Below are 27462 nucleotides of genomic sequence, written 5' to 3' on the forward strand. Positions count from 1 at the left end.
CTAGAGGTTCACACGGCTCACATTCAGGCCATTTTCGAATTACAATCAGTCTGGTTCAGTGGAACTGTAGGGAATTGGCAAAGATAGATAGACGAGTTACAGCAAATGAGGTACATTAGGTAATTAACTAATGCTGAAATCGCGGATTCGTTGCTTTTGTTTAGTCCAAAAAGCGATCGTCTTCAAAAAGAAAAAACGATATTTATAAAGCTTGAATTGGGTAGCCATGCCTCAAAACGCTTAAAAGATGCTTCTTTACTGATTCATTACGTTTCGTTGAAAACTGCAGGATATTTTGACCAATTCCGACGGTGCATAATACATGAATACTCAATTTCTGTTCAAATACGAGAAAAACTATCCCAAGGGGAAAACATGAGAAGAAAGCAGCTACTCTACTTACTCAATTTTCTCATGATGTCTTTTACCTTTAAAAGTATGTGAATGCTTTGTTTCAAAAGCAGATCTTATAAAGATAAGGCATGTTTGTTCACTTGCGTGGTGTGCTTAACAAAGCATGCCTGTAAAGGTCACCAGAACCGTCGTATCTGGTTGAAAAGACAAAATTAGCTCCCTTTATGTCTGCGGTTTATAGGCTATCGATTTTAGTTATAAAGGGAAATGTGGGGAGGACTTATTTTAACTTTCCACAAAACCATAAATAACTCGACCCTGCAATGTGTTTAAACTTCAGACGCATGCATAGCGTGCTAGCAGAGATGAAAGCAATTTTATTTGACAAGCTGAATTACAACCTTGAAATACAAGTTAACGTTTAATTAAGTTTGGGAAAAAAAAAAAAAGCCGCACACAGCTTTGGTTAAATGTTTTTTTTTTTTTCCATTTATCACCTGTTGAATGAAACATTTACAGCTCCCTAAATAGATTTCAGTCAAGAAATTCATCAAAGGCATGTTTCAAGCTAAGCAGTCCTTGGGGTCTCCATAGCATTGCCAAATGACTGTGTCGTTTTATTTCTAATTTGTGGATTCGGATAAATCATGTTAACCAACTATGGTATTTTTAAAGCAATTTAAATTGTTCTAAAAGACAATTGGTCAGCTCAGTGAGTCTCTATGTCCTAAGAGCTGGGCGTCACCGAAACCACATTCTCTCTTCTGCAGCCGTTTAACTTCTTCGTCAAGGAAGTCTTACAAGCTACTTCAACTGATTTAATCCTTTTTATGTGGTTTCCTGAAGCTACATTAACGTAAATGTGGTTATTGCTTTATATCGAATACGAAGTCACGAAGTCTTGATATCTCAATCTCCAAACATCCACATTTACGAAAAAGTTGATAAGACACCAAGCTTCTTAAACTAATGACCTCGATGCGTGAGAGAGTTTTTCTTACCTATGATTTGCTCGGTAGCTTCATGTTCACGAGCATTAGAGCAGTCTCATTAGTCTAGTAAATCATCGGAGATCCATCTATTTCACAGTATAATTTGATCAAAAATCAGCCAACCTTGAGCTGGTTTGCCAAAATTACATTCGAATGGGTGGGATTGTGAAAATTCACGCAAATACAGCTCCTGCTGGAATTCTTTTTCTTCTCGTTTCCTTTAATAGGAAAACAGAGGACATACAAACTCACAATATCTAAAAATTAAACCAAGGGAAAATATGCTCATCTTTGAACTTATATTTGCAAGAACACGCTTTTATGGAATTGGAACGTTTACAGTCAGTTTTCTTGAATTCATTGTTTCGCAGTTTGACGAGGTGACTGCATGTGGAAATATCATGCCAATGACTTTACGCCGAAGCCAAGTATCGGCTAAAATCAGGGTATTTAATTCTCGGCTTTATTTACCTCCTAATCGTTGCCAAGAAGAATTTATTTTACAGACAAGATTCTCATTCGCCACTGAAAAACGAAGAAGCTCCTGAAACAGCATTCAATTACCTTCCTTTCTATTATGTTGAAAGCCAAAGGCTTTATCGCACTCGATTAATGACCAGTTCAGTTCTTAAAACTCAACGCATGATATCACTAATGTCTCAAAGATCAACAGGCAGCCGAAAACGAGCTTAGATTTCCCAAAATGTCTTTGAAATAGCACTTAGAGGATCTACATTTTAAGCTGTAAGATTCAGCTTTTTTGTCACGACAGAACTGTACTCCAAGTTGTGTATCCGCATGACGAAGTTCCACTGTAGTTTGATTACCCGATTTCCTATACATTCAGTAAAAAGCTGTACTCGATCACAAATTGGCCTTATACACATCGGCTCACAATAATTCAAGAAGGAAGTAATAACCAAAACCGTCACAAAGTTATATTTGGTGCACATTTTCCAAGGGAATTGTCATAGGTCATTTTGGCATACCTTCAGAGGCCCTTCAGTCTACCGAAGGACTGCGACAGTATCGTAGCGAAATTCTCTACAATACACTTTTTGGGCCTGAATCTTATTTCGAGATACGAAACAGTTCAAAAACCCTCACATACCTGTTCTAAAGGAAAAAATAATACAGGCCAGTAAGTTCCGTGTCAGGCTAAAATTTGTCCAAAGGGCTCTTATGTTTGATCCAGGTGATACTGTGCAGCCGAACAACAAGTAGATATGTTGTCAGTGCAGTGAAAGACAATTTACCGTCTGATTGTATCTGCCTTAAACCGCCGGTAGGAAACGACTCAGGAAAAGTAACAGAAGCTTCTGTTAGTTCTTACATGATGGAATGTGATAGCGTTTTTCCACACAGACAATGTTGAGATTTTCTAGTGGCTGTGTCTGAAACGACAAGTTGAACGAAGACATTTGCCATCTGAAGTTCTGGAAGGGTGCCTCAGTGAGAGGATGAATAAAATCAGTCAGTCTCTGACCTAGTCATTCTGCCTAGCAAAGTACACAAGGAACCAAATTTTGTATTTGGATTCTAGAGATTTTAATAGAGCTTCACACGAAAATAGAAACAAATGATAAGATAGCATAGGAAGTAGAATTGATTTTTGCACTAATTATCTGAAACTCTCAAGGTGCTTGTTCTCTGAAATGCCAACAAAGAAAAATACTCGGCACACACATGACACAAATACCACAAAAAATCAATCTGAAGGGGCAACGGAAAGAGTGGTTTGGACTCCTGCCCGTGTGTTGTTTCAAGGAAAACACGCATGGCCTGAATTGCGTTGTCCCGGTGTACCACAGATGAACACAACAACATCCTCCCCAAGAGAGCGTTCCATCACTATCTACACCGCGTCACCAAAACAACGTCGTGCTTTGGAACCGGTCGTTCGACCGTTGATATTCGTCAGCTGCGTCCAATTCTGTGGCTAGGACGTTTTCTGTTCGTTTTAGGTGAGGAAAAGGACGGAGGTTGCTATGAAAGTGCGTCATGTTTTGAAAATGTGGCTCGGTTGAGACAGCAGCATGGAAGTTTCCGGCTTCCTGTCCTCCTGGAAGTCGATTCAAAAGAATAGAGTGATCCAGTAGTCGAGTCGACGGGAGAGGAGAGAAAAAAAATATTTCCACATTCTTCCTTGGGTGTCTAATCACGAAATCGTCTGAGCAATGCCTAGAAGACTCGCTCAACCTCTTCAACCAAGCAGAAACTTTAATGATCGAAAGCCTGTGTTGCCGGATGGAACGACTCTGAAGAACTCGCCGGGGACGAATTTGTGTTGTTGTAGTATGTGGGCGATGTGACCACGAGTTTTTTGTCGGGTGAATCGTATATCTACTGAACCCGTTGTAGATCCTATTATCGGTTTCAAAGCATTAAAGTGTTGGATTTTGTTCTCAAAAGCGTTGCTTTGAATGCAATCCAGTGAAGCTTATCAAAATATCGATTCAGTAGAGCGATTGATTTGACAAGTTAACAGCAGCACGACTCGCTAGTCAACCCAAGAGCGTTATTTTTCTGGAGAATACGAAAATGACTTGGCGCAGTTGGAGTTAGTTTGGAGTTGTGGACTCGATTATTGTGTACTGTTCTTGTACAAACACGAGCCCTGCTAAATTTGAAGCCTTCTAAATACTGGATTTAGCCCTGACATTTACTATCAATTAATTGAATAGCAGTTAAGTCTCGGTAAATAAGCAATTATCCGCACAGACTCGGTGCTGCCAGTTTGACACATACTCGCATGTTGCGAACTCAACATCGCACTTCCAACTGTAAATTTCTATCTCAATTTTTACCCCGAGTCTAATATCAATGTATATGTGCTCTTGAGCAATAATTAAAAAGCTCCTTATAAGTAATATTAGAAGCAATATATGCTATCTCAACACCGTTTAAACGACGAACCAGTGCTCCTAGCCAAGCTAAACAACAATCTTAATAACATTGCGTTAGAGTCGTCCGTAGCATAAATTTATCATAATTATTCATTGTTGTTGGTTAAGACACGCCATTCATTTTCTCGCCAGAACTTTTAATTCCTATTTACCTGAAAGAACGTTTAAAAAACTATTCAAGCGTGTTGAACCATACCTTATCGTCCTAGAATGACTGAGTTGAATTTCGTCTCGACGAACCCGCACCAGCAAAGCCTTTAACAACGGAATTCTCTCACAACCAGCAAAACCTATTTGCCCGAGATGCCACCGCGAGCTGAAAAAATTCAATAATAGAAAACGCTGTCAAAATTCAAAGTGAGTCCGTGGCGTTTGAAACGCAACTCGTGGTAAGTTTACCGCGGTCAGCAAATCCTGTTTGATGACTTAGCCGGTTGCGTGCAGTAAAGTGTCAATTGACTGACAAGTCAAAGAGGCCTGAAACACGCTTTTACCTTATATGTAAAGTAAGCACAGTAGGGTCATTTTACTGTGGCGCGCGAGAAAGAGAGTATTGCCTTTCGGCTCACGCCTCCAAGATACTGAGAGCTTTGTGGACCGTCATTATAGGGAACAATGGAAAACTTCAAATGCAATTGTTCAAGGTGCGAGGCACAACTCTCAACAGCTGCCCTGTGCGCTTGCTCGCTTAATTGAGTTAATTTCGATTCCGCGTAGTTCATTTTGAATATATGGGCAGTGGAAAATATTCATTGCTCGCCTTTTGTTCCTAAATGTCGGCTCGGCCTCATTTCGGCCGTCTGTGAAGCGACAAGAAAAGAACAAATTAGATCACTGATTAGTTTATTGCATAATTTGCATCAGAAAGCATTTCGCTTCTTCTGACTCGCTCTAATATCTCTCGTATCCTTTTCCGGTTAATGCGGCCCTTTTTCAGTGACGTATTTTGACTGTTCTTTGCGAGTCCGCGGTATGTCATCGAGTTAAAAACTTTGAACATTTTACCACCAAACCTACAGTGTTTTCCCGTCTGTTTTCATGGTGAGAAACTCGTGATAATCTTCAATACAGTTCTTGCGTTACGCCTGCGTCACACGGCCAAACTGAAAGAAGTCGACACGGTTAATTCACTTGGGCCCAATGTAAATTTCCCCAATACACACGGTTTCCAACAAAGCGAACCGCCAAGATTGCTGCAAGGATATTAACAATTATTACTGAAACAATATCCTTTCAATCTAAATACTGTACACGGTTGTTGAGTACTTAGAGGCAAAATTAAGCGATCGCTTTTATTTTTTCATGCCACTAATTAAATTAAAACTTTAATAAAATTGTTTCTATTGACACCAAGAAGATATAATTGCGGATTTGATTACCTCAATAAAAGCGAAATTATGGCGGCAAATGAGTTTTCCGTAACAATAAAAAGCTTGCCGAAGGTATCTGAATGTTTTGCCATCTGTACAAGTGCCTCGATTATGAGTTTTGCTCGGAAATTGAGGGTTCTTTTACTTTCTCCATGAAAAATTAACTTCTTAGTTAAATTGCCTTTTTTTCATTTAACAGAAAGATCAAACTGAATTATTTCTAATCCCTTTGAACAAGGCTTGAGGCCTAAAGAAACCTGCTCTTTGCTGGTATAATGGTTTAACTAAACATTTTCAAAGGAAAACAGACATTTCCCGGCCGGAGGAATGACTCATTGGGCGTCATTTTAAACAATTCAAGTTTCGCCGTGTTGATTTGCGGCTCTTTCAAACGCATCAGTCAATGTTCCCCTTGTTTAAACCGATCACTGTTTTCACACGGGAGATAAAAACGGATCACTTAATTACTTTAACTCATTTTTAAACTTCTTTGCGCGAGCGATTTCCCTAAATTTCAGGCGCTGTTGAAGCTACCTTTTTCCAGCGAGTGTCCATGCCCCTTCGTTTTATTTTACCTCGATCATGACTCTAAATTTCCCTTCAGATATCTTACGGAGAGGCAAAGCCATAACTTCGTGAAAAGTTAGAGCGCTCTCCGCTTTGTGGGCACCCACAGACATTGTTTTTATAACAAAATATAACGTTTACCGAGTTAAACTCTTGCGAATTCTTACGTACTTCTCAGCTGAAAATCCGATTTCCTTTAAATTTGCTATCAATATAGAGTACACGCTATTTTGACGGTATAAGCAAAATATTTCATCGCTTTTAGTTTTCGAAAAACTCCACAGCTTATTGCTTTAGAAATTTGTTTACTTGATATATTTCCTTGACCGTTAAAAAAGAAAATAAAATTAAATAGCACACAGTGATCTTCATTTCTACCAACGTTTTACTAAAAGGGTTATTTCTCATTAAATAGCGAGAGTCCTCCACAGCGACTTCGTTGTTTTTAAAAAGTCATCTCTTCTTAAAAGCAAAAGCAAAATAATTTATAATCCCACCAAGCAATCCTCTTTTCTGTTTATCTTAAAAGCGTTGCCATTTAGCGGTTCGAATTTATGGTGCACGATTTTTTTTTTTTTTTTTCTGAAAAAGATCAAATGTGTATTCCGTTTCAAAAACAACCTAACGGTGTAGTTTGTTGGAATGTTCAACTCAAAGTTTGCACAACTGCCGTTTAAATGTTTACCTAAAGGCAACAAAACAACACGAATCCACTTCTGTAATCCTGCCGAGTGAGCATTGATATCTAAGCGCTTTACTGCGTCTTAGACACTTCGTAAAATAAACACACCCTTGCTTGATGCAGACCCTACTTAAATTCTAGTCTAACCGCTTCGTTGAAAGTAATTTCCGTCTTCTTTCGCGCGAGTAAGAAGACACGATATTAAATTCGCTTGTTCGAAGGTTTGGATCTCAAACAGCATGTTGAAGAATGCCATGGCCGTTGTGATTCGTTGGTGTGTGGAATCGGAGGTATTGTTTTCACAGGTGTATTCTATTTGATGCTTACAGGCTTGGTAATGAGATTATACGCCCTCGAGCCGACAATTATAAAGCACAGTTTAGGCAGGAGCACGCGAAGGATAAACCCTGTATATTCCTGCCTTGAATGGCCCGACCAATATGTATACCGTCTCATAAGGTCACGCCAAATTGACAGAAATTTAATTAAAAAGTTTCATCCCTCCATAAGAGACACAAGTGAGCTGAAAATGCATGTTTTATACCAATTCTGGCCAGTTTTCTTTGTATAAATTGTAATTATTCTTCAAATAAGAGACTAGAAGGTAGTGAAAGACAAAATATTTAATAATTAAGGCCAAACCATGCAAACACTGGGTTCGCGGGACATTTTTTAACCCAGTACGGTATAATTAGTGAGTCATGCTGCAAAATCGGTTGCAGCTTTGTACACAACAACTGCAGCGAGTAAACAACAGGGTTTTAAAGTTCTCTGGGCCGATATGATATTTATATTTTCAACTGGTCCGTCTGCAGGTCAATATATATACGAAGTCAAAGTAGCAATGATTGAAAGTTCATTGAAGGAAACAAGCCGAGATCATACAGATACATTTATTGCATGGCCTTGAATTATACGCCAGGAATTGAGAAACTGTCGCTGAAACTTGGACAAAACACGTATCTAAGGGAATGGTGACTGATTTCGACGAATATCTCTTTTGTGTCTGACCTAACTGAGAAGGAATAGAGACAAACTGAATTTATTCTCTCCGCCGTAACTTATTCAAAGCAATTTAATTTATTTTTCGATGTTATGGCGGTTTTATCTTGCAATTCAAAGCCGCCCCGTTTGCCGCGTTACAAACCTTGGTCTGCATGATGAAAAATTCATTATCTCAGGCTTGCGGCAAGCTTTTCCAAATTGGCCAAAGCATCTGAAGAATCGGCCTAATTTTCATTTCAAAGAATATTTCAAAGTTCCGACAAGGTTCACTGGTCCACTCATCCAAAGACTAATTGTCGGTGAGCTTTGACAATCGCCATCCTCGGTATATTTTCGCAAGCCTCGACCTACTTTCAAAAACTTTTACTAAACAGTTATCTTTGGCGAACGTTCTCTACTAAGGTCTCTATATTTTCTTGCTGTTTTTCGCTTGCCAACGTAGAATGGGACTGTGCGTCAATCTGCGCGCGAAATATAAAACGAAACGTTAAACAAACAAGATATACGCCTTTTCTAAGAATATTCCGAGATGCAATCGAAGCGCGGAGAAATTTTCGAGGTTAAACAAGTAGGCTCTTGTCTCTGCCTTTATAATGCAAATTTACAGTCAGCGTTTGGACAAGACTCCCTGTACAGAAACGTCAGGTTTTTAGTACAAAGGCGATCTTTAACTAAACAGGGCATTATTCAAATAATTTTTAAATTTAATTAATCGATTCAAGGAGGTAAATTTTCTTCCTTTTTTTTCTTTTTCTTTTCGCGTTTTTTTAAGTGAAAACAACGATGCATTTTGCTTCACAAGAAGATGTACAACAGGGGTTCATAGTTTATTCAAATGTCTTGCCTTTGACTTCTATGCTGTGTGTGAAGTAAACATTTTGGAAGAGATTTAAACACATTCGTGGTTATTTAAAATATCGTTTACAAGGCTGAGATAGCGAAATGTTTGCCTTAGAGTATTCCTTCGCTTTTTTGTGAAACGTGTTACTTCTAGGAAATACCAAAAGCTACCATTTTTATCATATACATCAAAAGGAATATATTTTATTCTTCCTTTTCGTCTAAAACCCCCTTTGCCCCATGGATCAGCAGTTTCATTCAATAATCCATAATCCAAGAGAAGGATTGAATAAAACTCTCTTCACTGACTCTGCAAAATCATCTTTCCGAATAATATCGAAGTTTTATGTTGTTTTTTCATCTAAAAGAAAAATCGTTGTTTTTGGCACGTACTCGATTCACAAAGGATGATAACGTTTTACACATTTGTTTTCCTTCTTTTCCTCTATAAACTCACTTTACACTGACAAATTACCCGAAACAAAAGATTACTATAGAATGATGAGTTATTCCTGTCGTCTTTTTTGTCAAAAGCAGCATGGCCCGAAACCATTAGCCGTCCTCTGTTTAATAATCTTACGACTTTATGGCCGAACAGATTGTCTTTGAAGCTCCGTGCGGCCTCCAGGGCTAATTTATGACAAATATTTCACGGCTTTCCGATAAGGAAGTGCTAAAAAACTCGTCGCATAAATTTACAAAACGAGCCGTTTAGTCAGTTGTTGACTGATAAATTGAAGTCAAAACACTTAATTATCAGAAGAAGTTTAAAACTCGCTCAGTTGAATTCAAAGGCCAAAGAGATTCGGAGAAGCAAGGTACTCAATTTTTGTATTCAACATTAAGTTAACAAAGCGTTATTTGTATTTTATTCATACCATACATGGGATGGGACGCGTCTCTTGACGCGATATATTTTCATGGCATTATATAAAGCCCACAGGCAATGCGAAATTCGAATCTACCAGGCTTAGACGTATTTCACTGAAATCAAGATTTAAAGCAAGTCAGTCACCTAGTCGATTGTGATTAAATTCGCTAGTTAGATCATAGCTTTGTAAATCTAAATAAAGTTAAGTCTCGAGAACTCTTCAGAGACGACGCTTTAGTAAGAAAAAAAAAATGACTGATTCCCAACTACGAGGGTCTAAATGCTGATTAATTTTGTTGATTTATGTTTAGTTCGTTTCCTCGGATAGCAGGTAATAACTGATGCTTGGTGAAACCGTTGAATGACTCCGGTTATAATATTTAGTGAAAGTTATAAATCACTTAACCATTGAAACAATACGGAATTTTCTTCCTGTCTAGAGTCGATAACACGTGTGGTCATTGAAAAGCGATTGAATTTTGACATTGGGTTTTTTTCAGTCGTTGAGCGGATAACCGTCTCTTTCTTTAGAGAATGTCAACTTCTTAACAGAGTGGATAACGGTTGCATTGAATCCAAAGGTGTTCTGCTGATTATTTGCTTATAATCATGATATACCATGTTGTCTAAGAATAAAACACTGGAAAAACTTCTCAAACGTTTTCGTCGGTAGTTGGGGATAGAAACCTGAGAACCCGCACCAAGTCAGGTGCGGCAATGGAAAACTGTACAAGCTTTGCCAGTCTCGCAAATAGAAAATCTTTCCGCACCAACTTTAATTCCATCACCAGTCGACTACATAGACTCTAAAGCCAGCTCTTGTAATTTAAATGTACAAATTACCAAACTGCAAATACATTGAACAAGTATACTCGTATTCAAAGTTGATATTCTCGTCTGCACGTGTTACTTAGAGGTCCTGTTCTTCGCTCAGAAACGAGCACTTGTCGTACTCTGGGCACGTTTTTCTCTTTCATTTTTCTAATGAGCACTCTGTGTAGGTTTATAAAATAGATTTTTGCGTGCCCCGCGTGTGCATTAAATGTGTTTGAAGTGTGCGGTCGAGATTTCCCACAATTAAAACATGTGCACGAAGGATAGAAGGTTCATCGAACGAGAGACCACTTTCTCCTCACTCAATGGTCTTCCAGTCTATCTTGTGGAAAAATCTCAAGTGAGTATCTAAAAGACTTTGAAATCTTTTACCATTTCAGCTTAACCCACGTGTCAGTTATAGCAACAAAGAGATGCTCGACCTCCTAATACTATTTTGTTTGCCTGCATGGAATCAAGCTCTTGGATTCGAGAGCGTACAATACCAGACGGACCACAGTCTGTAGTGATTAAATTCTGGAATGCTTGAAACACGCAAACTTACTCTCCTGAAATAGATAGTTTACTCACGAAACGACCTGATTACTTTAAAAAACATAAGTCTTTCACTCGGTCGAATTTCGACTTGATATGCATGTATTTTTAACTCTATCTTTTCCAAGAAATGTGTAAATGCTTATTTTTATTAATGTTTATAATGCGGCATTTTTCCAACCCAGCAGTAAGCCCAAAATTATCAAACCTGTTTCCTCTTGACCGCCGATAACAAGAATGGCTTACTAAAAAAAGCGCTAAGCCAGGAAATGGCACTAGAAGTGGGTAAAACAATTTTTTCTATCGTGCTGTCGCAGAAAGTTTAACACATCTAAGGGTTTATTTGTAAACAGTGATTGCACGTATGTAGCAGTGTTTCCATTTCACGTTATATCTACAGAAATTGAAGGCTTAACATTTCCCGTCCAGAGCCAAAATGACACCCTCAATCACATCAGAATGTGGACTAAGTTTTGAGTCCCGCGATTAAATTTGTTAGGAAGTATGAACATTCAAATGAAAGCTGTAGAACAGTGCTTTTATGTGGTGTTTGTTTTCAGTTTTAACCAAATGGAAATTTTACACAATTTGGCCAATTTCTACTGATCTCCTGCTGTACTCTTAGGAGTTCAATGGTTGAGACTAAACATCGAGGAAATTAAAACATGGTGCAAAGAACTTTTATCAGGTCTATATTAAGTAACACATTTCGTCCTGTTAACAAGCCTTATGATGAAGCATGTATTTTTTTAAACTTTATGCGACAGGGCTGCTTCAAAATGTTATTTACCTTTGCTGCAAAAAGGTGAGGGAAGAATCGGCGACGATTTGAGTTAAATAGTCTCACTGTAGCCGGCTAATCTAGTTTCTTATGTCCTATAAGGCTCAAAAAAGCTTCTTGCAAACACGCAATGATGCTACTCATAGTGCGAGAATTATGTCGAAAGCTGGTTTAGCGCGTCTGTAAGCTCAACTAATCCGTATATACTTAAGGGTGGAATACGCATTGTGTGCAGCTGATGAGACGCGTTTGACATGACGTTTCTTTCAAAACACATGATGTTCTGAAACTTGCGGCCCTTCAAAGTTTAGGAGCATTGTTACAAACTCCAAAATTAGAAAATTTAAGCTTTTCAGGGCTGGATCCATTCGTCTCAAGTGAAGTTTTTAAAACGACCCCTCCTGTACGTGTGTTTTCGACCTGGCCGTCAACTGATGATTTACATAAGTTTTGTAAGCGTTGAACTGAGGCGATAGTACCAGCGAAAACCAGTGCATCAGACTCCATGACGTGTCTTGGTTACATGCTCTTGCTCTAGTTAGCTCTGCTGGTTTGCGTCGCTCACAATTTTGAGCCTTGTCAGATTTTAGAGCAATGATGCGAGGCGTTTAAATGCCAAACGCGTAATTCTACTCTCAAAAATGCCTTAATCTTTCACCCCCTAAGCCGGAACTTTGTGGAAAATAACTCTCCCTGAATATACGTTTGTGTCACGGCTTTTATCGCCAAACCACCGTCTTTTCAACTTCTCTGAGTTGGAAAAAATCCAAAATCTCAAAGTAAGTCCTCTTTTGTATACTGTTGTTAAATTGAGGTTAAATCTGTCTGGCGAAATGAGCATTTTCCAGAAATGCCCTTGCGTGTCCCAAGTAAAAATATGCCTATTGACAGAGTACTGGTGTGGTAGTCGTATTGACCTTTAAGTCCATAAGGGCTGGAATATAAATCACGTACATATCACGAGAGCAAGGAAGATATTCGAGGTACTTTTATTTGGTTGACAACTCCGGTTGATATTGACTGCTGTGCACATTACGGTTGTATTCAACGCTGGTTTGTTTAAAATTTCCTGTGTTTGTGTCAGTAAATAACGGTCAACAGAAACCTACACAGAGTTTGAATATAAAGGTAAGCCTACAATTTTAGGAGTCGCGGTAGAGTCCTGTGTATATTTTAATTAATGAAGTTATTTTCGTGCACGCTAGGTTTTTTTGCAAGAAAAATTTCGAGGGAATTTCATTTTCAGGTTGTTTATAAGAGTTGCAAAGTACGCGTGTAAGAACTAATAAAGACCTTACTAATTTTATTTCGTCTTCCGAAAAGCGGTCGCTGCTTTACTCTTCAAAATACCACTGCAATTATCACGGGCGAAGGTTTAAGACGTTGATCCGTTTATGAAAATTTACCGCGATGACAGAACATCGCCAAAATTAGCGAGGGTTAATTGATATGTAGAAGTTTCCATTTCTGTCAATGGTCGATCTTGGTTGGATTGCAATTTATATACGACTCGGCCTTCTTTCCGGTGAGAGGCGCTGTCTTTCACTGACTTGTAGGAAGGGATTTCCGAAAAGATTCTTCTCGAGTACAGCTTTAATATCTAGACAAACCAATAGCTAACCGTTACACGACAATAGAAACTGAGATCGCTCCGCACAAAGGCAGATATGGTAAAAACTGTTTTTTGCTTTTATCAGAATGATCATGTTTATAAAAACAAAATTTATTGGATTCGCAAACGATATGAATTGTCATGACTTTGTTTTAGTTATATAGTCGGTATGTCGATAATTAGTGTGAGCATCTTGTATTCGATGTCTATGGCTGTTGCCTTTACATTACGAATTGTGTTAACTAGTTCTTAGGTTGCTCTAGTAAAAGAACCAAGCGAGCAAACGAAGCGAGGAACTAATAAAATTCGGATTTGATTTAATTTCCGGCGAGACCCTTAGTGGTACAATTCGCGAGGACAGCAAGGTTTAATCCCTCCGATTTCACTTCAGATTTTATGAACCTCCTGTCAATTTTTATTGCAAGAAATTTCAAAACAGTGTCATCTCAAAAGAGTTGGGCGCCAAAAATTAATATACACAACACACTGAGCTGTGTTTATCTTCTTCAAAGAAAAGGCGTCGAAGAAAAAAGTACGCGAAAGATCGAACGCTTTTAACGGTCAACAGAAGTAAAATATTGAAAATTATCAACCCCAGAAGAAACAAAGGAAAAGCTGAAGTGAAATATTGAAAATTATCTGCCTAAGAAAAGAAATTTTCAATTATCAAATTTAAACAAAAATTTCAGAGATCAGAAGTCAATTGCGTCGATTGTGAGAGTCGGAGCCAATGTTTAACTATAATGGAGTAGCAAATATAAATATTGAAATTTATTATTGATAGCAGAGTCATGACCTGTGGTAGAACAAACGTTTTAGTTAATGTTTCCTTTCAACCAGTGAAATCGATCTTGTTAATTACAACTAATTACTTCTCTTCCACCGAGAGTCGGAATCTTGAAAGGCCGAATGACGAACTTCGAGTGATGTAAGCTTTTGTTTTACGGTGATCAATACAATTCAGAATTGCTCTCAAGAGCAGGAAAATAGTCGATTTCGTTGAATATTGGCACAATTGAAACGAATGCTATTGTATCAGTGTGAGTTAATGTGGCTCTAAGATCGTTATTTAGTTCAAGGGGTTTTGGTTTTGGTTCAAGTTCTTTGAAGGGCGCCCAAAGCGCCAGCTATGTTCCCTTTTGAATGCAAATAGACCTGAATGAGATAATTGCCAAAACATTCCCTTTTTACTTTATTACTTTGCTAAAGTGCTGCAAATTAGAATTGATGAGATCCTTCGCAAAATGTTGTGGAAATAAACACTATGGACAATTTGGATTTATTGAACGCGATTTTAATAACAGTTGCCTTTTGAAGAGGTTTAGAACATTGCCGCAAAATATTCGCGCCGCAGCATCTGGAAATGTACCCCGCCTCTCGTGATTAAAATAACAAAACTCTATCTTGTCATGCCCTTCCAAGTTTAATATACAAGGATAAAAACAATTATAAGAGGCAAAGGGTAATGGAAGCTACAAGACAATCACTTTAGAACTGATTGAGGGAAGACAGAAAAGGGGATTGTACTTTATTTTGACTCATCACAGCTTTGAGAGGTAAAAGTTACTCCAGAAGTCACAACGTTGGGCATAGCGCAGGAAATCTCTTGCCGAGGATCTCTAACGATGTTAATGTTATATTAACCTTTTTCTGCGGGGAGCCTCGCACATGATGGTAACACACTCATCGCTGCTCATTCCGTTTTTGTTTTCATTCCAGCACTGACCGAAAGGATTTCTACACAGTCTTCAGTTAGAGCTAAGAGCACAAGTTCTGGTTTGCTCTGTGAGTATACCTCTCGGCCAGTTCAAGAAACGAAATTACTAGTGCGAATCGCAACTGGTAAGTGACAATCGCATCTTCATCTGCCCCCGCCATGTTTTATTCTACCGTGGTAGAGTAATCTTGACTTCTCAATTTAATCCATGCTCCATCTATACGCCATTCTTGTTTTCAGAACATCTTTAAATATTTTTCATTACTGTATTAAACAGGGTTAAAAAATAAGCTACTAAAGCTATTAAAAGCCAGTGAAACAGCAACATTGCAAAACGAAAGCGCAGCAGACAGTCATACTAATCAGAGCATCTCGACTGATTTCGTTCCGCCATTTGACAAGCAGCTCCCGTTAGTCTTTATTAAATCCGTGCTTGGATTACACAGCTCTGTTTCTGGTTTAGATATGTGTTACTTAGAAGGCAGAATAATTTTAACCTTTAAGTCAACGCGACTAAATTGTAGGCAGAGGTTGTCAGAGCCGTAGTTAATGACCCGACCATTGATGCCCGGAAAGTCGAGCGAAATCACTTCCTTACGAAAAACGTGCTAAGTACTTCTCGACCGAGATTTAGCACTGAGCGTATTTTCTAGCTAAGTCGAATTTTACCTGCCTGTTTATCAGCTTGTGGGAGGGACAAGTTCTTCAGCTAGACGAGCACGGAATCCAGGACAATTTACAGAGGCTTATGACCGTGTCGTATTCATCAACACAACAACATGCTGTGTTAAACACCGCCCCAAGGATTGCGAAGAAAAAGCCAACAATAAACTCTTTGTTCCCGATGATTTTAGTTACTGTAGCTTGATAGGAAAATTGCATTGCACACCAATAAGGCGACATTGCCTTTATAAGTTGTCGTATTTGGAAACAGCTATTCCTTTAGGCCCTTTAATAATAGGATAGAAAAGAAATAATCCTTCGAGGTGAAAGAAAGATCACCAAACGCTTTCAAAAACCAATTATTCCGATAATAAGAATCCACGAAATCCCGCAAAGCGCTTGTATCGATATATCTGCCTTCACGTTGTAGTCATTACAGCACTTGTCAAACGGTTCTCGTTGTGTTTTCACTCAGAAATATTTCCCACTTGTCAACCGCAGAGTCTGAGAACTCACACAAGAGGTGAGTTTCCCACACAGATGGTCAACTGTTTCGCGGTTAATAGACAGACAACCTTTTAAGATTAGTATTAAAAGAGACAGGACGACCTACAACAGACATGTGCTATGGGGCTTACCTGTCTTGATCTCTGCTATGACCCGAGAAATTACAAAAAAGCAACAAGCTTTGTACGAATTTAACGACCTTCCTGGATCAATATTTACGTCGATGTTTTTACAGTTCCCTGTTAGATTGAGCGTTTCGTGTTAAAGTTTGTGTTTGCTTGCACTTCATATCGACTTCGAGATCAGCATGTTATAAAGGACAGTTAAAAGTATCTTTATCTCTGAAAGAACTCGGTGCAATCAGTATTTCGAAGTGTCGATCTGTACGTTGTGTGGAGATAATTGCGTAAAAATTGTCTTAGGCCATTTGAACAACGCAAAGGGTGTTTGAGATCGCTTATCGGGTGACCGATCCCTTAGTCATTGAGACCAAAGGAAACACAGTTTGGAGTACTGTTTATATAAGACTGTTTATAGATCACGAACGTAAATTAGATACTTACTAATGGCGCAACTGTTTTCTTGTTCATGTAGGTCTTCACTGACTGAACACAAAAATGCGTGAACAGACAAACATTTGGACTAAGATGAAACTGGGATTCCACTCAAAAGAACAAAATAATGTTCTGCTGACGCGCAGCGGGAGGGTTTTCTAAATAAATGTTTGAATTCCAAGCGGGAGTCCTGGAGTACCCCTCACCATGTGGTTTCTAACGGAAGCCAATGAAATAAGAAATTGTTTTCTTTTTGTCAACGTTTGCATTGAGCTACTCCATGATCGTGTCGCCTTGCTCTCACTTAGTTCCACGTTGTGTGCCTGAAATTGATCGAAAAACCACAGCGTAAATCCTAATCCGGAAACTTGGCGAACAAAGCAAATGTTCGTGCATGAATTCGTCACTCACGAGGGTACAAAAAGAAGATTCGAGTGTTCAATTTTGCAATGCGCAAAAAATGTCCGTGTTCGGGGGAAAAGCAAATTGAATTTTAGGATTTAAAAATTGATTGAAGTAGTGCCAATAAAATGTCACTGAGTATTCGGTTTTATTCCAATCTAATACTCTTTTGCCAAGAAACTTTAGAGTACAATCTCAAAATCTCAGCTTAGCGAAAGCCTTTTTTTTTTTAATTTTTTCAAGGTTGACTGAATCACTCTCTTGTGCTTGAGTATAATAACACTTTATTCTGTAGAATATCAGCCTTTCATTTGAGAAAAGCCACAACAGGCGACTTAATTTGAATTTTGCTTTACTACGAATTTTTCAATAAAACGCATCCTTTTTTGTTGAAAATGAAAGTAAATTTTTTGATTAAAGATTCAGTGTTATATCTTACTTTGTCTTTTAGCATTACGTTTGTTATAAAATGAAACAGGCGAATTAAATTAGGGTTTAAAATTTTTGGCCACAACTTTGGCCAACCTTTTGCCCCATCCGTGATGAATGGTTTAAGTTCTTTCACGATCTTTGAGAAAAACGTTTCAATATCTTGATTACAAACAACTGACCTAAATAATAGGCTCTAACGGCACATTTGGCGCAGAACCTTTTTCTTAATTGGTTAACAAAGGAACTGGGGGTTGAGAGGGGGTGTTCAAAAAAGAATGGCTTTATTGTCAGCTTTGTCTGATCTGTAGAAACAATTTATACGATTGAATAAAACCGAGCAACCCACCCACTCATGAAAAGTCGAGAAGCTTCACTCGAACCCACCAAGATAAGCATTTAAAAGACAGCAGATCTAGATGTTATGTCTGGGAAGCGATATAAAAGGAAGAAGCTGACATTTTCTTGTTTTAAAATTCCAGACCCACTAACTAAAAGATCTTTGCCTCCGTGACATGTCGTTAAATTCAGAAAAAAGAGACAACTGTTTCAAGTAAAACAAAACTTTGACTTGGTGCCGAGAGTTTGAGTGTTAAACCGATGAGGCAGTCGTTCTCTTTGTTTACCAAGGGTGGCGTGTTACAGACTGCCCGCTTTTTCCAATAGCCTGAGCTTATAAGCAAGGCCCAAAAACCTAACAGTCTTAAAATTAAATCGCTAATTAGTTCACCTTTGGTTCTAATTGAAAATCTTTTGAATTCGGGATAGATACGAATCCATCCATCTTGAGTGACATAATAAAAGTTGACTTTTGCCGGCCGTTGTGTGGTGGCGCAAATACAACTATGGAATAAAAGGATCACTACGTTTTTCGTGTCTTTGAGAATTAAGCTTTTCGCTAGGCGGCCCCATTCTTGTGTCATTTCATGCAATACTTTCGTTAAACAAAATGATTAAAGCCTTCAGTAAACTGAAGTTGTCACTGGATTAGTGCGCGCGAATCCATGGAACATCCGTCCTATTCTTTGAAAAATTAAATTAAAGGAGGTTATTCTTTCAACTTAACGGCCATAAGGAGTCACTAGCAATGTCTCGAATCAGGAAGCCATTGGCTTTATTGCATGACGAGCAAGTTGTGACAAAGGACATCAAAGAAAGAAGCAATGTCCTTTTCTGTGTATGAGACACAAGACGGATGCCTGCCCATCCCGAGTTCTTACTTTTCCAAATGTGTTCTCAATTCTTTCCTCAAGGAAACGCGAGCTGTTCAATTAGTGAGTACTCAGTGTTTTTCAGTGCACTCACCCTTCTGTTTAGTCATTAGCTACAACTCACTCGTCGTGAAACAAGGCTATCAATCGCAATCTTTCAATATCTACGACTCTGCGGTTTCCTTTCGTAAATTAACGACAAAAGTAAGTACCAGGTCTGTTTTATTATCTTCTCGCGGATCAGAACGCGACAACATATCCGCAGTGCTTACACTTTTTCAACTCGCTCTTACAACGAGTTTGGTGATTAATTAATCTTGTAAACTGATTCTCCACACGTGTTTTAAGCGAGATTTTGAATTACGACCTTTCATTTCCAATTATTACTTCCATCCAACGACTTCTTCATCACGAAACACTCGCATGCACCAAAGAATTGATTCCTCATCCTGATCGTCTGGTCTTTATTGACCTGTATTTCCTATTTACTAGCAGAAAAATAGCTAGTGAAATTAAGTTAATCCTCAGCCAAAAGAAATGTCTTCACAGAAAGTTTGGACCCGAGTTCAGTAATTGTAAGGTTCCCGGCTTTTACTGTAATATCGGGGACTGCAGTAGCTCAGTCAAGTTTTTGTGGGTGGGATAGGGTCGATCTGAAGTTTCACCTGGGTCGGCTTAATCGCCATATCAGATCATTGAATTAAGAAAATACTATATGACTCCTCTATGTCTCTTTACCTTTTTTCTTAGGGTAAAACAAACACGAAAGCCTATAAATCTTGTGACCTTCTGTCGGACAAAATCATTGATGTGCATGATTTTTTGTTTGTTCGTAACACGATTTTCAGGATTGTTTGACTTGCAATCGGTTGGGTATCTTTTCAAAGCTATGAAAAAAAAAATCTCTGTCTCATATTCTACTTGAATAAATTCCAAGCCAAAAAGAAAAAAAAGTAACTGCTGATTAACTTTTTGTCATCGTTTGGACGGAAAGAGCTCTTTAACGTATTAACTACTTTCAACCACTTTGATGTTCTGAAGTTCTGAGGTTTTTCTTAGCTCAAAAAGGTTGAAAAGTTCGTGGACAATGAAATGAAATTATTCTATAGATCTCTGCTCAGATCGGCGTCAACAGAATTCCTTCACAATACGACTGATGACGTGTTTTCCAATTAACTAACGTCAGCGGTGCGTTAACTAGATGCTAAACGACAGAACGAAAGCGTGATAGCGCAATTGGCTTTTTCGTTTCTTAAACAATACGACTTCTTTTAAACTGGATATATCAGAACGGTTTTAAAACTTAATAGATTGTGTGCGAGTGAGTTCTAAGCAGTCTTTCTAGGTGATTCGCTGCGACAATTGTTAACAATCATTATACTTTTGTTCTCGCTTATTTCAATGACTTCATTGGAGCAAAAATCATACTTATTAATTAACTCAATGGCTCCTATTGGTTCTCGTAATTAATAACAAAAACTAGACCGTGTCAGTTTTATTATGTCTCCTTGCAGATTTTGTTATTTTCTTTTCAAGTGCTATAGATTTGCGGAATCCTCTTCAACAAATGTCACTAATTTCGTAACCCATCATCACGGAATGGACTTCCGCAATGAAAATTAACGGCATTTTTCCGCAGTTAAACTTGAATTTTTCCCTTTTTACGATGGGATTTTATCACGAGAGCCGTCGAACCTTTTGTAGTTATTTTAACGCTAGCTGTTAATGGAAGGGAAATGTTCCAGGATAGATAAGTGTTTGAATGTTTCCGTTTGAGAATATTCACGAAGAGGGTTCTAGCGCGAAAACGTGCATGGTTTCAATTCTCGTGACATCGTGACAGTCTTAATCCAATGTGAATTTTTCATTTTGGAGCAATGCGGCTTCCTTTTTGGCTACCATTGCAAATTGTTCGACCTCCCACATAGCCTTAAATTAGAAAAAGAGCAATGAATATTCTTGTTTTGATGTACGACAAATAAAAACGCTAGCCTCGTTCACTGGCGTGGAACGGCGGGCTGCAAAATTCGCTAAGGTTTGGTCACCTAATCGCACGCATAGTTTCCTTGACCTGGATCCAAATAATCTGGCAAGTTGGGTGTAGCTTTCAGGGGCTTGTTTTTATTATGTTGAATTTCAGGAAGGTCCTTTAACAAGCGGATTTTCTGTCCCGTCTTTTGTATTAATACCTTGACAGGTATGATCTGCAGGGGGGGCCTTCAGGGGCCAAGCCGGTAAAGAAGGTCGCGCGACTAAGCCGCGAGCTCATCATTTCGTGTTTTCATTTGATTCCATAGCACGCGGCCTACAACTCACTCTCTAGTTTACACCAAGAATCCAAAATGGCGGGCTTTCTGAACCATTATCCACCGTACCCGGTCAATGGACTTAACATGCCTCCAAGAACCGCCGACATGTTTTCCCCAATGGTTGCTCCACCTTATGGTAAGAGTCAAGATTTCAACTTTATTTTTAGACATGAAAGAACACATGCATAATGCCTCGTCAGAGTCGGCATTGTACTAACACATTATGGTTATGACAATTCGAATGAGTTCGCGGTGACCAGAAGAATAGTCTTTTCAGAAGAAGGAAGTTTTTTCCTATTTTCGGGCTGTGTTAGATACTTCGAGAGGTCTTTGAAACCACCATTGGTTAGCTCGATTCTTGTCTATTTAGTGCGTTTTCTAGTTAAGCGAGACCTCCCAGATGCGTGGATTTAGAATTCGTGAAAGGCATTTCGATGAGTGCAAGCTTCGACAAAGCCTATTTAAGAGCCCTCACCGGGGACAAAACGCGAGATAAATTAGTACTTTTTCCCAAATATTGGCAATCACACTAGATTCGTTAACATCTGTTTCGTATTTGTCTCAACGGATTTTTGCCTATTGCACATAAATATAATCATCAAGTTTGATTCTTGTTAAGTTGGTCACAAATCGTTCAAATCTGCTGCAGCGTGGAACGTGCCTGATTTTCATCTAGGATTTGTGGGCGCGAAAACTATTTAAGTTAGGCCGATTTTCAAACGACTACGTATTTTTAGACAAGCGTCCATTAAGGGGCATAGATACATTCTTCCTGTTGAAATATCCTAACTACTCGTTTGCGGCTAGGAAAGCCGCTGCTGTGAAGCCTGACATTAATGATAACATTATTACTGAAAATATACATTTGGCCGCTTCTGTGGTTAATGACTGTAGCTTTGATTTGACGGCATTTACAGTTATCTTTCCAATGACAACGGAAATATCGTCAGTGTTCTTCTTAGTGAGATCAGTAAAACAATAAAAAACATGATAAAGAGACCGCAATTTAAACAGTGCAATGTTATTTCCAGTTTATTATTGGCATTGCAAATGATAAATGGGCGCCTGCTGAAGAAACAGATCAACTCAAATATTTATTCTTTCAATTTTACCAAACTGAATACCTCTGAAAATATCGCACCTGGTCTCTTTAAAGATCACAGCCGAGCATACCATTGTTTGAAATTCAGAAAGCACCAAAGTAAATATTTTTATACAATGTTTAACATATCAAGACTTCACTGATTGTTGTATTTAAGTTTAGGAGAAAGGACATTTAGAGAAAGAAAATTTAGAGAATTGTCCACGATTCCTATAACTCAAATTTAATTGGTTTGGTGAAGGTTCCACTGCTTGCAGTAGGATAACGAAATGCCGATGTTCTAAGGCTGAGATATTGCTGTATGAGGTATCCAACCAATGCAGAAGAAGTTTCAAAGAATTTTCTCGTGATTCCATGCAACTATATTTTCAGGCTACCCAAGAAAACAAAGACGTGAGAGGACAACTTTCACCAAAGCACAACTAGAAATATTGGAGGAGCTATTCTCCAAGACAAAGTATCCTGATATCTTTATGAGAGAAGAAGTTGCCATGAAAATCAATCTACCAGAATCCAGGGTTCAGGTAAAAAAGATCTCAGTTTTTTCTGAGTTAATGAATACTCTTATTCTCTAGACGTGCAACATTGCAGTGAAGGCGGAGAGCTAGAGGATGGCGACAACGGTGTCAAGTGAGTCCCTAATCGGGGGGCATGCGACAAGTTATAAAATATGCCCATCGGAATGCCTGAAGCTTGCCTACTGGCAATTATTGTAAAACCTGTCTTTTCTATAACTCGATTTTGACTGTAAAAAGACAACTGAGAACGTTAGGAAACTTTGTATTTCAAAAGAGTCGAAGGTAGCGAGGTGGGGCCGGGAATGTTGGCACTGCTTAACTCCAAACGTTTGATATGAATACACTAGGTATTTTCACAAAGATCAGAGAGTTTGTTCTCTTTTCTCTCTTCTTCTTCTCTCTTTTTCCCAGTCGAGTCACTCAGGTGGAATTACAACTCCCTAAATACAAAGTTAAAGATTTTGCACGCCATTCCTCTCTGTTTCCTTGAATTCCACAAATTGATGGAGTTACAACAAGCTAAGCATCTTCAAATTCTTTTCTCGCAAATTTGTCAATATGTCTTTGTTTTGGTTCTTGAACTGATGTTTGGCCCCAAATGTAAACGTGTGTTAAGCATGCAAAACTTTTTCCTGTTACATCGGGGTTACTCTATAGCATAGTTTCACGTTTTGTTGGTGGCTTCAGAACAATAAACCTGTGTCAATTCTTGGCAAAATCCTGCTGGAACTACTCTGAACTCAGTTAGGACAGAGATAATCGGTTGTCTTTTTGGCCTCCAGCAAACACATTTTCTATACGTGCTTTGGACCAAACTTGACAACATTTAAAGAAGACAAGACGGTTTTTTGTTAACCGCAAATTGGCTGCGCAATGAAGAAAAGTTTTCCCATTTTTTCCGGCACGTTTACATGATTTGCCAATTTTGGGGTCAATTCTTCAACGTCTCCCAATTCATTTGGTTCGTGTGTTAAGAGATGATTCCTTCTCGTCAAAAGTATCAAATATGGAGGAAGACAAAGGGAATAACCTGTCCATATTAACAAGAAAACTACGTAGAAGCCGTGATAGTGAAAAACGGTCAACATAATCCCAACTTAAGAATTGTACAACTGAAACTCACAGTCGTAGTCGGTCGTTTGTGGAAAATTGTTCCATTTAGTTCGTGTTTTAAACAATAAAATGTGATAAATCTTAATACTTGAGCACCCATTTTTTTTACTAAATGATGAATTTACCCTAAAATGACCAGGTTAAGGTACTTTCAAACAGGACACATCCAAACTGAAAAACATGTTATTGAGTCTTCATACGTCATTCCTACAGGACGTTTTGTTGTCGAGAATTTAACTGAATGAAAATTGAGTGGGATGCAAAACAGTAAAGCATCATTTTAATTTTTCAGTTTTAATTGCCAATTTCAGATAGAAAAAATTCGTATGCAGTTTGGCCCCAGCCTAGCCCCAAGTCAGGTGTAATTCAGTTAATTAAATTAAAATATTTCAACTTCCGAGCATTTAGCCTTTTAAGGGTGCCTGTGTTGTGTACGTACACACAATTGTAGTGTCAAACATTTCACGCCCTCAGACAACCCATCTGTTCTCACGTAATGTCTTTAAGGTTAATTTTTCTTTCATTCGAACCTTTTAGGCTAATAAAGAACCTATATTTCGCGATATTATCAAACAAATTTGATTTTACTCCAAGAAGAATGTCTCTTTATGTTATACATGCGCGTGTTTTATGATCGCGTGTGCAGGCTTGTCTCGACAGTGAGCTTGACCTCCGTTTTGCGTGCGTTGTTATATTACGTGTCTAGCTCTATATTGTATTTATTTCAAAATGAAACTTTCCAGAAAAAACTACTTAAGGCCTTTCCCAAAAGTCACGCTCACTTAAACCGGCGAAAAGTTGTATAAAACCGCGATAAAAAACATCACTGTAACCTTCCTAACTTGTTAACTGAGTTTTATTGAGTTGTTAGATCAACTTTTCCTGGTAAAGCTTCTAATCAAGCTTTCGTTAGTTTTTCCCGTCTTATCTGTTCAAACCGCTATTACTACTCAGTATAAACCGCCACTAGATACAAAATAAACAAACCACTAGACAACAATTGAATTCCACTTGTTTCGCAGGCGCCATTTGCAATTAAACGGAGTATTTTTTGTTTATTTTGATCATACAACAGGTGTGGTTCAAAAATCGACGCGCCAAAGTACGGCAACAGAGTAAGGGAGAGCCCAAACCCAAACCCAAGCCAAAGACACCCGCCGCCAACAAGGACACCAGTCAAGCAGGACCTTCTCCCTGCAGATACGCCAGCTGCAGCGCCAATATCTGGAGCCCCGCTCACGATTCAGTTCGGCCTATGCCCACATATCCATCACACGCCGTTATCAACAACAGTATGGCTATGTCCAGTGCAAATCCTTCATTTATGCCACCACCACCTCCCCCTCCGTATTACTGCTCAAGTCCAAACGGTGGATCTTATATGCCTTTAGAGCATGCGCACATGCATCCGATGGCACCCAGATAAATTGTGTGTTGTCATGGAGATTCTAAAAAGAGACAAAAAGCCCTTTTAAAAATGTAAGAAAACTATGTTAATATATGCGGGGTTTTTCACAAAACCAGTTAGTTTAGTAAATAGCTTATTCTGCAAATACAGTTCTTTGACAGTAATCCTTATATAGTCTACAAGCCAGCTGAAGAAACCTTGTTTAGTGTCTAATACGATAGAAGTATCGCTTCCTCCGAAACGCATTTAAGGGATCAACGTTCTAGACTTATTCTTAGAATCCTCTAAAACGTGACTTTCAAGAAACAAAACCTGTTTTTCTTTGGCATTAGCGGGCAAAACCTTTTAGAGTTTTATCAATATCTTTCTGTGAGGTAAGGTCGACTTTGGAATAACGCGTCCGTTCGTTGGGGACCACAAGAATGCAGACTCCTGGCTCTCTCGGCACGAAAGCTGGGAAATCAGATGCGTTGTAACTTGATGTGGGTAAATAAGGTATATTGACTCCTTGTTGGATTATGAACGAGTAAATGTTAGCGTGGATGACTGCTTTTCTTAGTTGTTTAGTTTGCAAGTGTTGGTGTCCTCTTACATGCGTTTTTGAATAGACCCGACCGTTCGACGCTGGCAACTTCCGGATTTAGCATGAAGCTATTAAGTGTTATTGTGTCCTTTTATCACTCAGGAGAAGAATTGGTTTGGTTTTTTAGCCCTTGATTTCCAGGATTGGACCAATTAACTCTTCCTCGCAGATCACCATGCATATCTTGTACTGCTAGCTGTTGCCAGCTGTGATTTTTCGTAATATTTTCCACCTGCCCGCTTCAAAAAGTATTCAAATTGTTCCAAGAAATAACAAGAGGAATTACCTTTTAGCTCCTACATGTGCAAAGGTACAAACTTGACAATTCAGTGGAGCAATCACTTAGGAAAGTAAATTACTTAACAGTATCAACGAGAAGTATTTCTCATTAGCTCTCATATGAATGGTCACACTTTAGGATTTCATCCACAAGGTAGAATCTTCTTTCATGACCCAGACAAATGGAAAGGGGGCGTTTGATCTGTATCCATAGCGATCTTTCAACTGCAGCGTGCACTGTGTTTGAAGCGCTTTTTTTGTTTGTTCTGCTGCCCATCAAGTTAATGTAGCTTCCACTTGTTTCTAATGTCAACAACATGCATATATTTAGTTGAAAGCTACCTGATCGATATTTTAAAAAATGTTACAAATTCAGTATACTAAAATACTTTTCCATGAAGAATGAAAGTATTATCGTATAATTTTGTCTTATATTTTTGCCATTAGCTCTTACTGGCTTACGTTTCGATAGGTTAAACGAAGCCCCTATCAATTATAGCATATGTGCCATCACATCATACGACATACTGTCATAGTAAACTAACTGTTGTTTGATTCGACGGAGCCAACCTGTATAATGTAAATAAGGAGAAGGAGAAAGGTTTTAGACATATAGTGTTATAAATAGGTATATAAACGGGCCGATGGGCCAACCATTTAATGAAATGATCATATGCTTAAATATAATTATATATTTTTGTTAATGAAGCTAAATGGACATACTCTTTCAGTTCTGATACCAAAAAGCAAGCTATCTTTGCTGGTCTTCTTGCAGTTCATATGATCAGTAATTTTGATTTTGCATGGATCTGCAAGGATGACCAATGAATCAAAGGGCTGAATGGGTTCATGAAGGAAAGTGTTTCTTTATATTATTTTGAATTGGTTTAATATACGAAATGATTGCATAAGTTAAGCTTCATTGTAAAAAATGTTAAACAGCCATAAATCGAATTTACGCAAAAAAAAATTATACATGGAATAAAATACGTCAAAAAATTTGATTTGTCGTTTGTATGACAATGATGTGCATATATAACAGGGCAATGTTTTTTCCTCTTGTTGACGGCAGCGCGGTCGACAGGTCCCGGTATATTTGCGAAAATTTCTTGCAAGGGCTTGAAACCTGCACTCTATACATTCTAAGCTTTTGGGGAGCAGAGTTGGCGCAGTGGTGAGAGCGCTCGCCTCGATTCCTGCCCCGTGCTGTATGTGGCTTGAGTTTGTTGTTGGTACACGCCTTGATTGGAGGGTTTTTCTTCGTGTTCTTCGGTTTTCCTCCGTCTACAAGAACCAACATTTCCAAATTCGAATTCGAC

At 38.5% G+C, this 27462-nt stretch overlaps 2 protein-coding genes across 6 annotated transcripts in view; one reads left to right on the top strand and one right to left on the bottom strand.

Annotated features, from left to right (window-relative positions):
• The window catches only part of LOC110069076 (uncharacterized), a 31432-nt gene extending 15120 nt beyond the window's left edge, over positions 1–16312 (bottom strand). Inside the window, exons 1-2 of one of the 4 annotated variants that reach the window (XM_020776532.2) lie at positions 4747–4844; positions 4449–4568 (exon numbers count right to left, since the gene is read on the bottom strand). The gene's annotated coding sequence lies outside the window, so the exon portion shown is untranslated. Of the gene's footprint in view, positions 1–4448; positions 4689–4746; positions 4845–15734 lie in introns of those variants that run through there. The other 3 variants (XM_020776534.2, XM_089287778.1, XM_020776531.2) reach the window with 3 other exon arrangements.
• Positions 12690–27147, top strand: LOC110069077 (homeobox protein otx5-B-like). 2 transcript variants are annotated; one of them, XM_020776537.2, is made up of 5 exons: positions 12690–12864; positions 15068–15190; positions 21129–21276; positions 22615–22766; positions 24949–27147. In XM_020776537.2, exons 3-5 carry the CDS (start codon positions 21174–21176, stop codon positions 25297–25299), a joined length of 606 nt encoding a protein of 201 aa, XP_020632196.1. In that variant the 5' UTR covers positions 12690–12864; positions 15068–15190; positions 21129–21173; the 3' UTR covers positions 25300–27147. The 2 variants fall into 2 exon arrangements, with proteins under 2 accessions (XP_020632196.1, XP_089143903.1); XM_089287777.1 differs by lacking the exons at positions 12690–12864; positions 15068–15190 and adding an exon at positions 18769–18894.
• Positions 27148–27462: the final 315 nt, after the last annotated feature.

This window comes from Orbicella faveolata, unplaced genomic scaffold (assembly GCF_042242905.1).
Source record: "Orbicella faveolata isolate gen_17 unplaced genomic scaffold, um_ofav_v1 contig_15, whole genome shotgun sequence".
Taxonomy (NCBI): Eukaryota; Metazoa; Cnidaria; class Anthozoa; order Scleractinia; family Merulinidae; genus Orbicella; species Orbicella faveolata.

Coding starts and splice junctions, on each gene's coding strand:
- LOC110069077 (XM_089287777.1), top strand. CDS start 18,784: ATGTCCTTTTCTGTGTATGAGACACAAGACGGATGCCTGCCCATCCCG. Junction 18,895..21,128: donor AAACGCGAGCTGTTCAATTA/GTGAGTACTCAG, acceptor TTGATTCCATAG/CACGCGGCCTACAACTCACT. Junction 21,277..22,614: donor AATGGTTGCTCCACCTTATG/GTAAGAGTCAAG, acceptor CTATATTTTCAG/GCTACCCAAGAAAACAAAGA.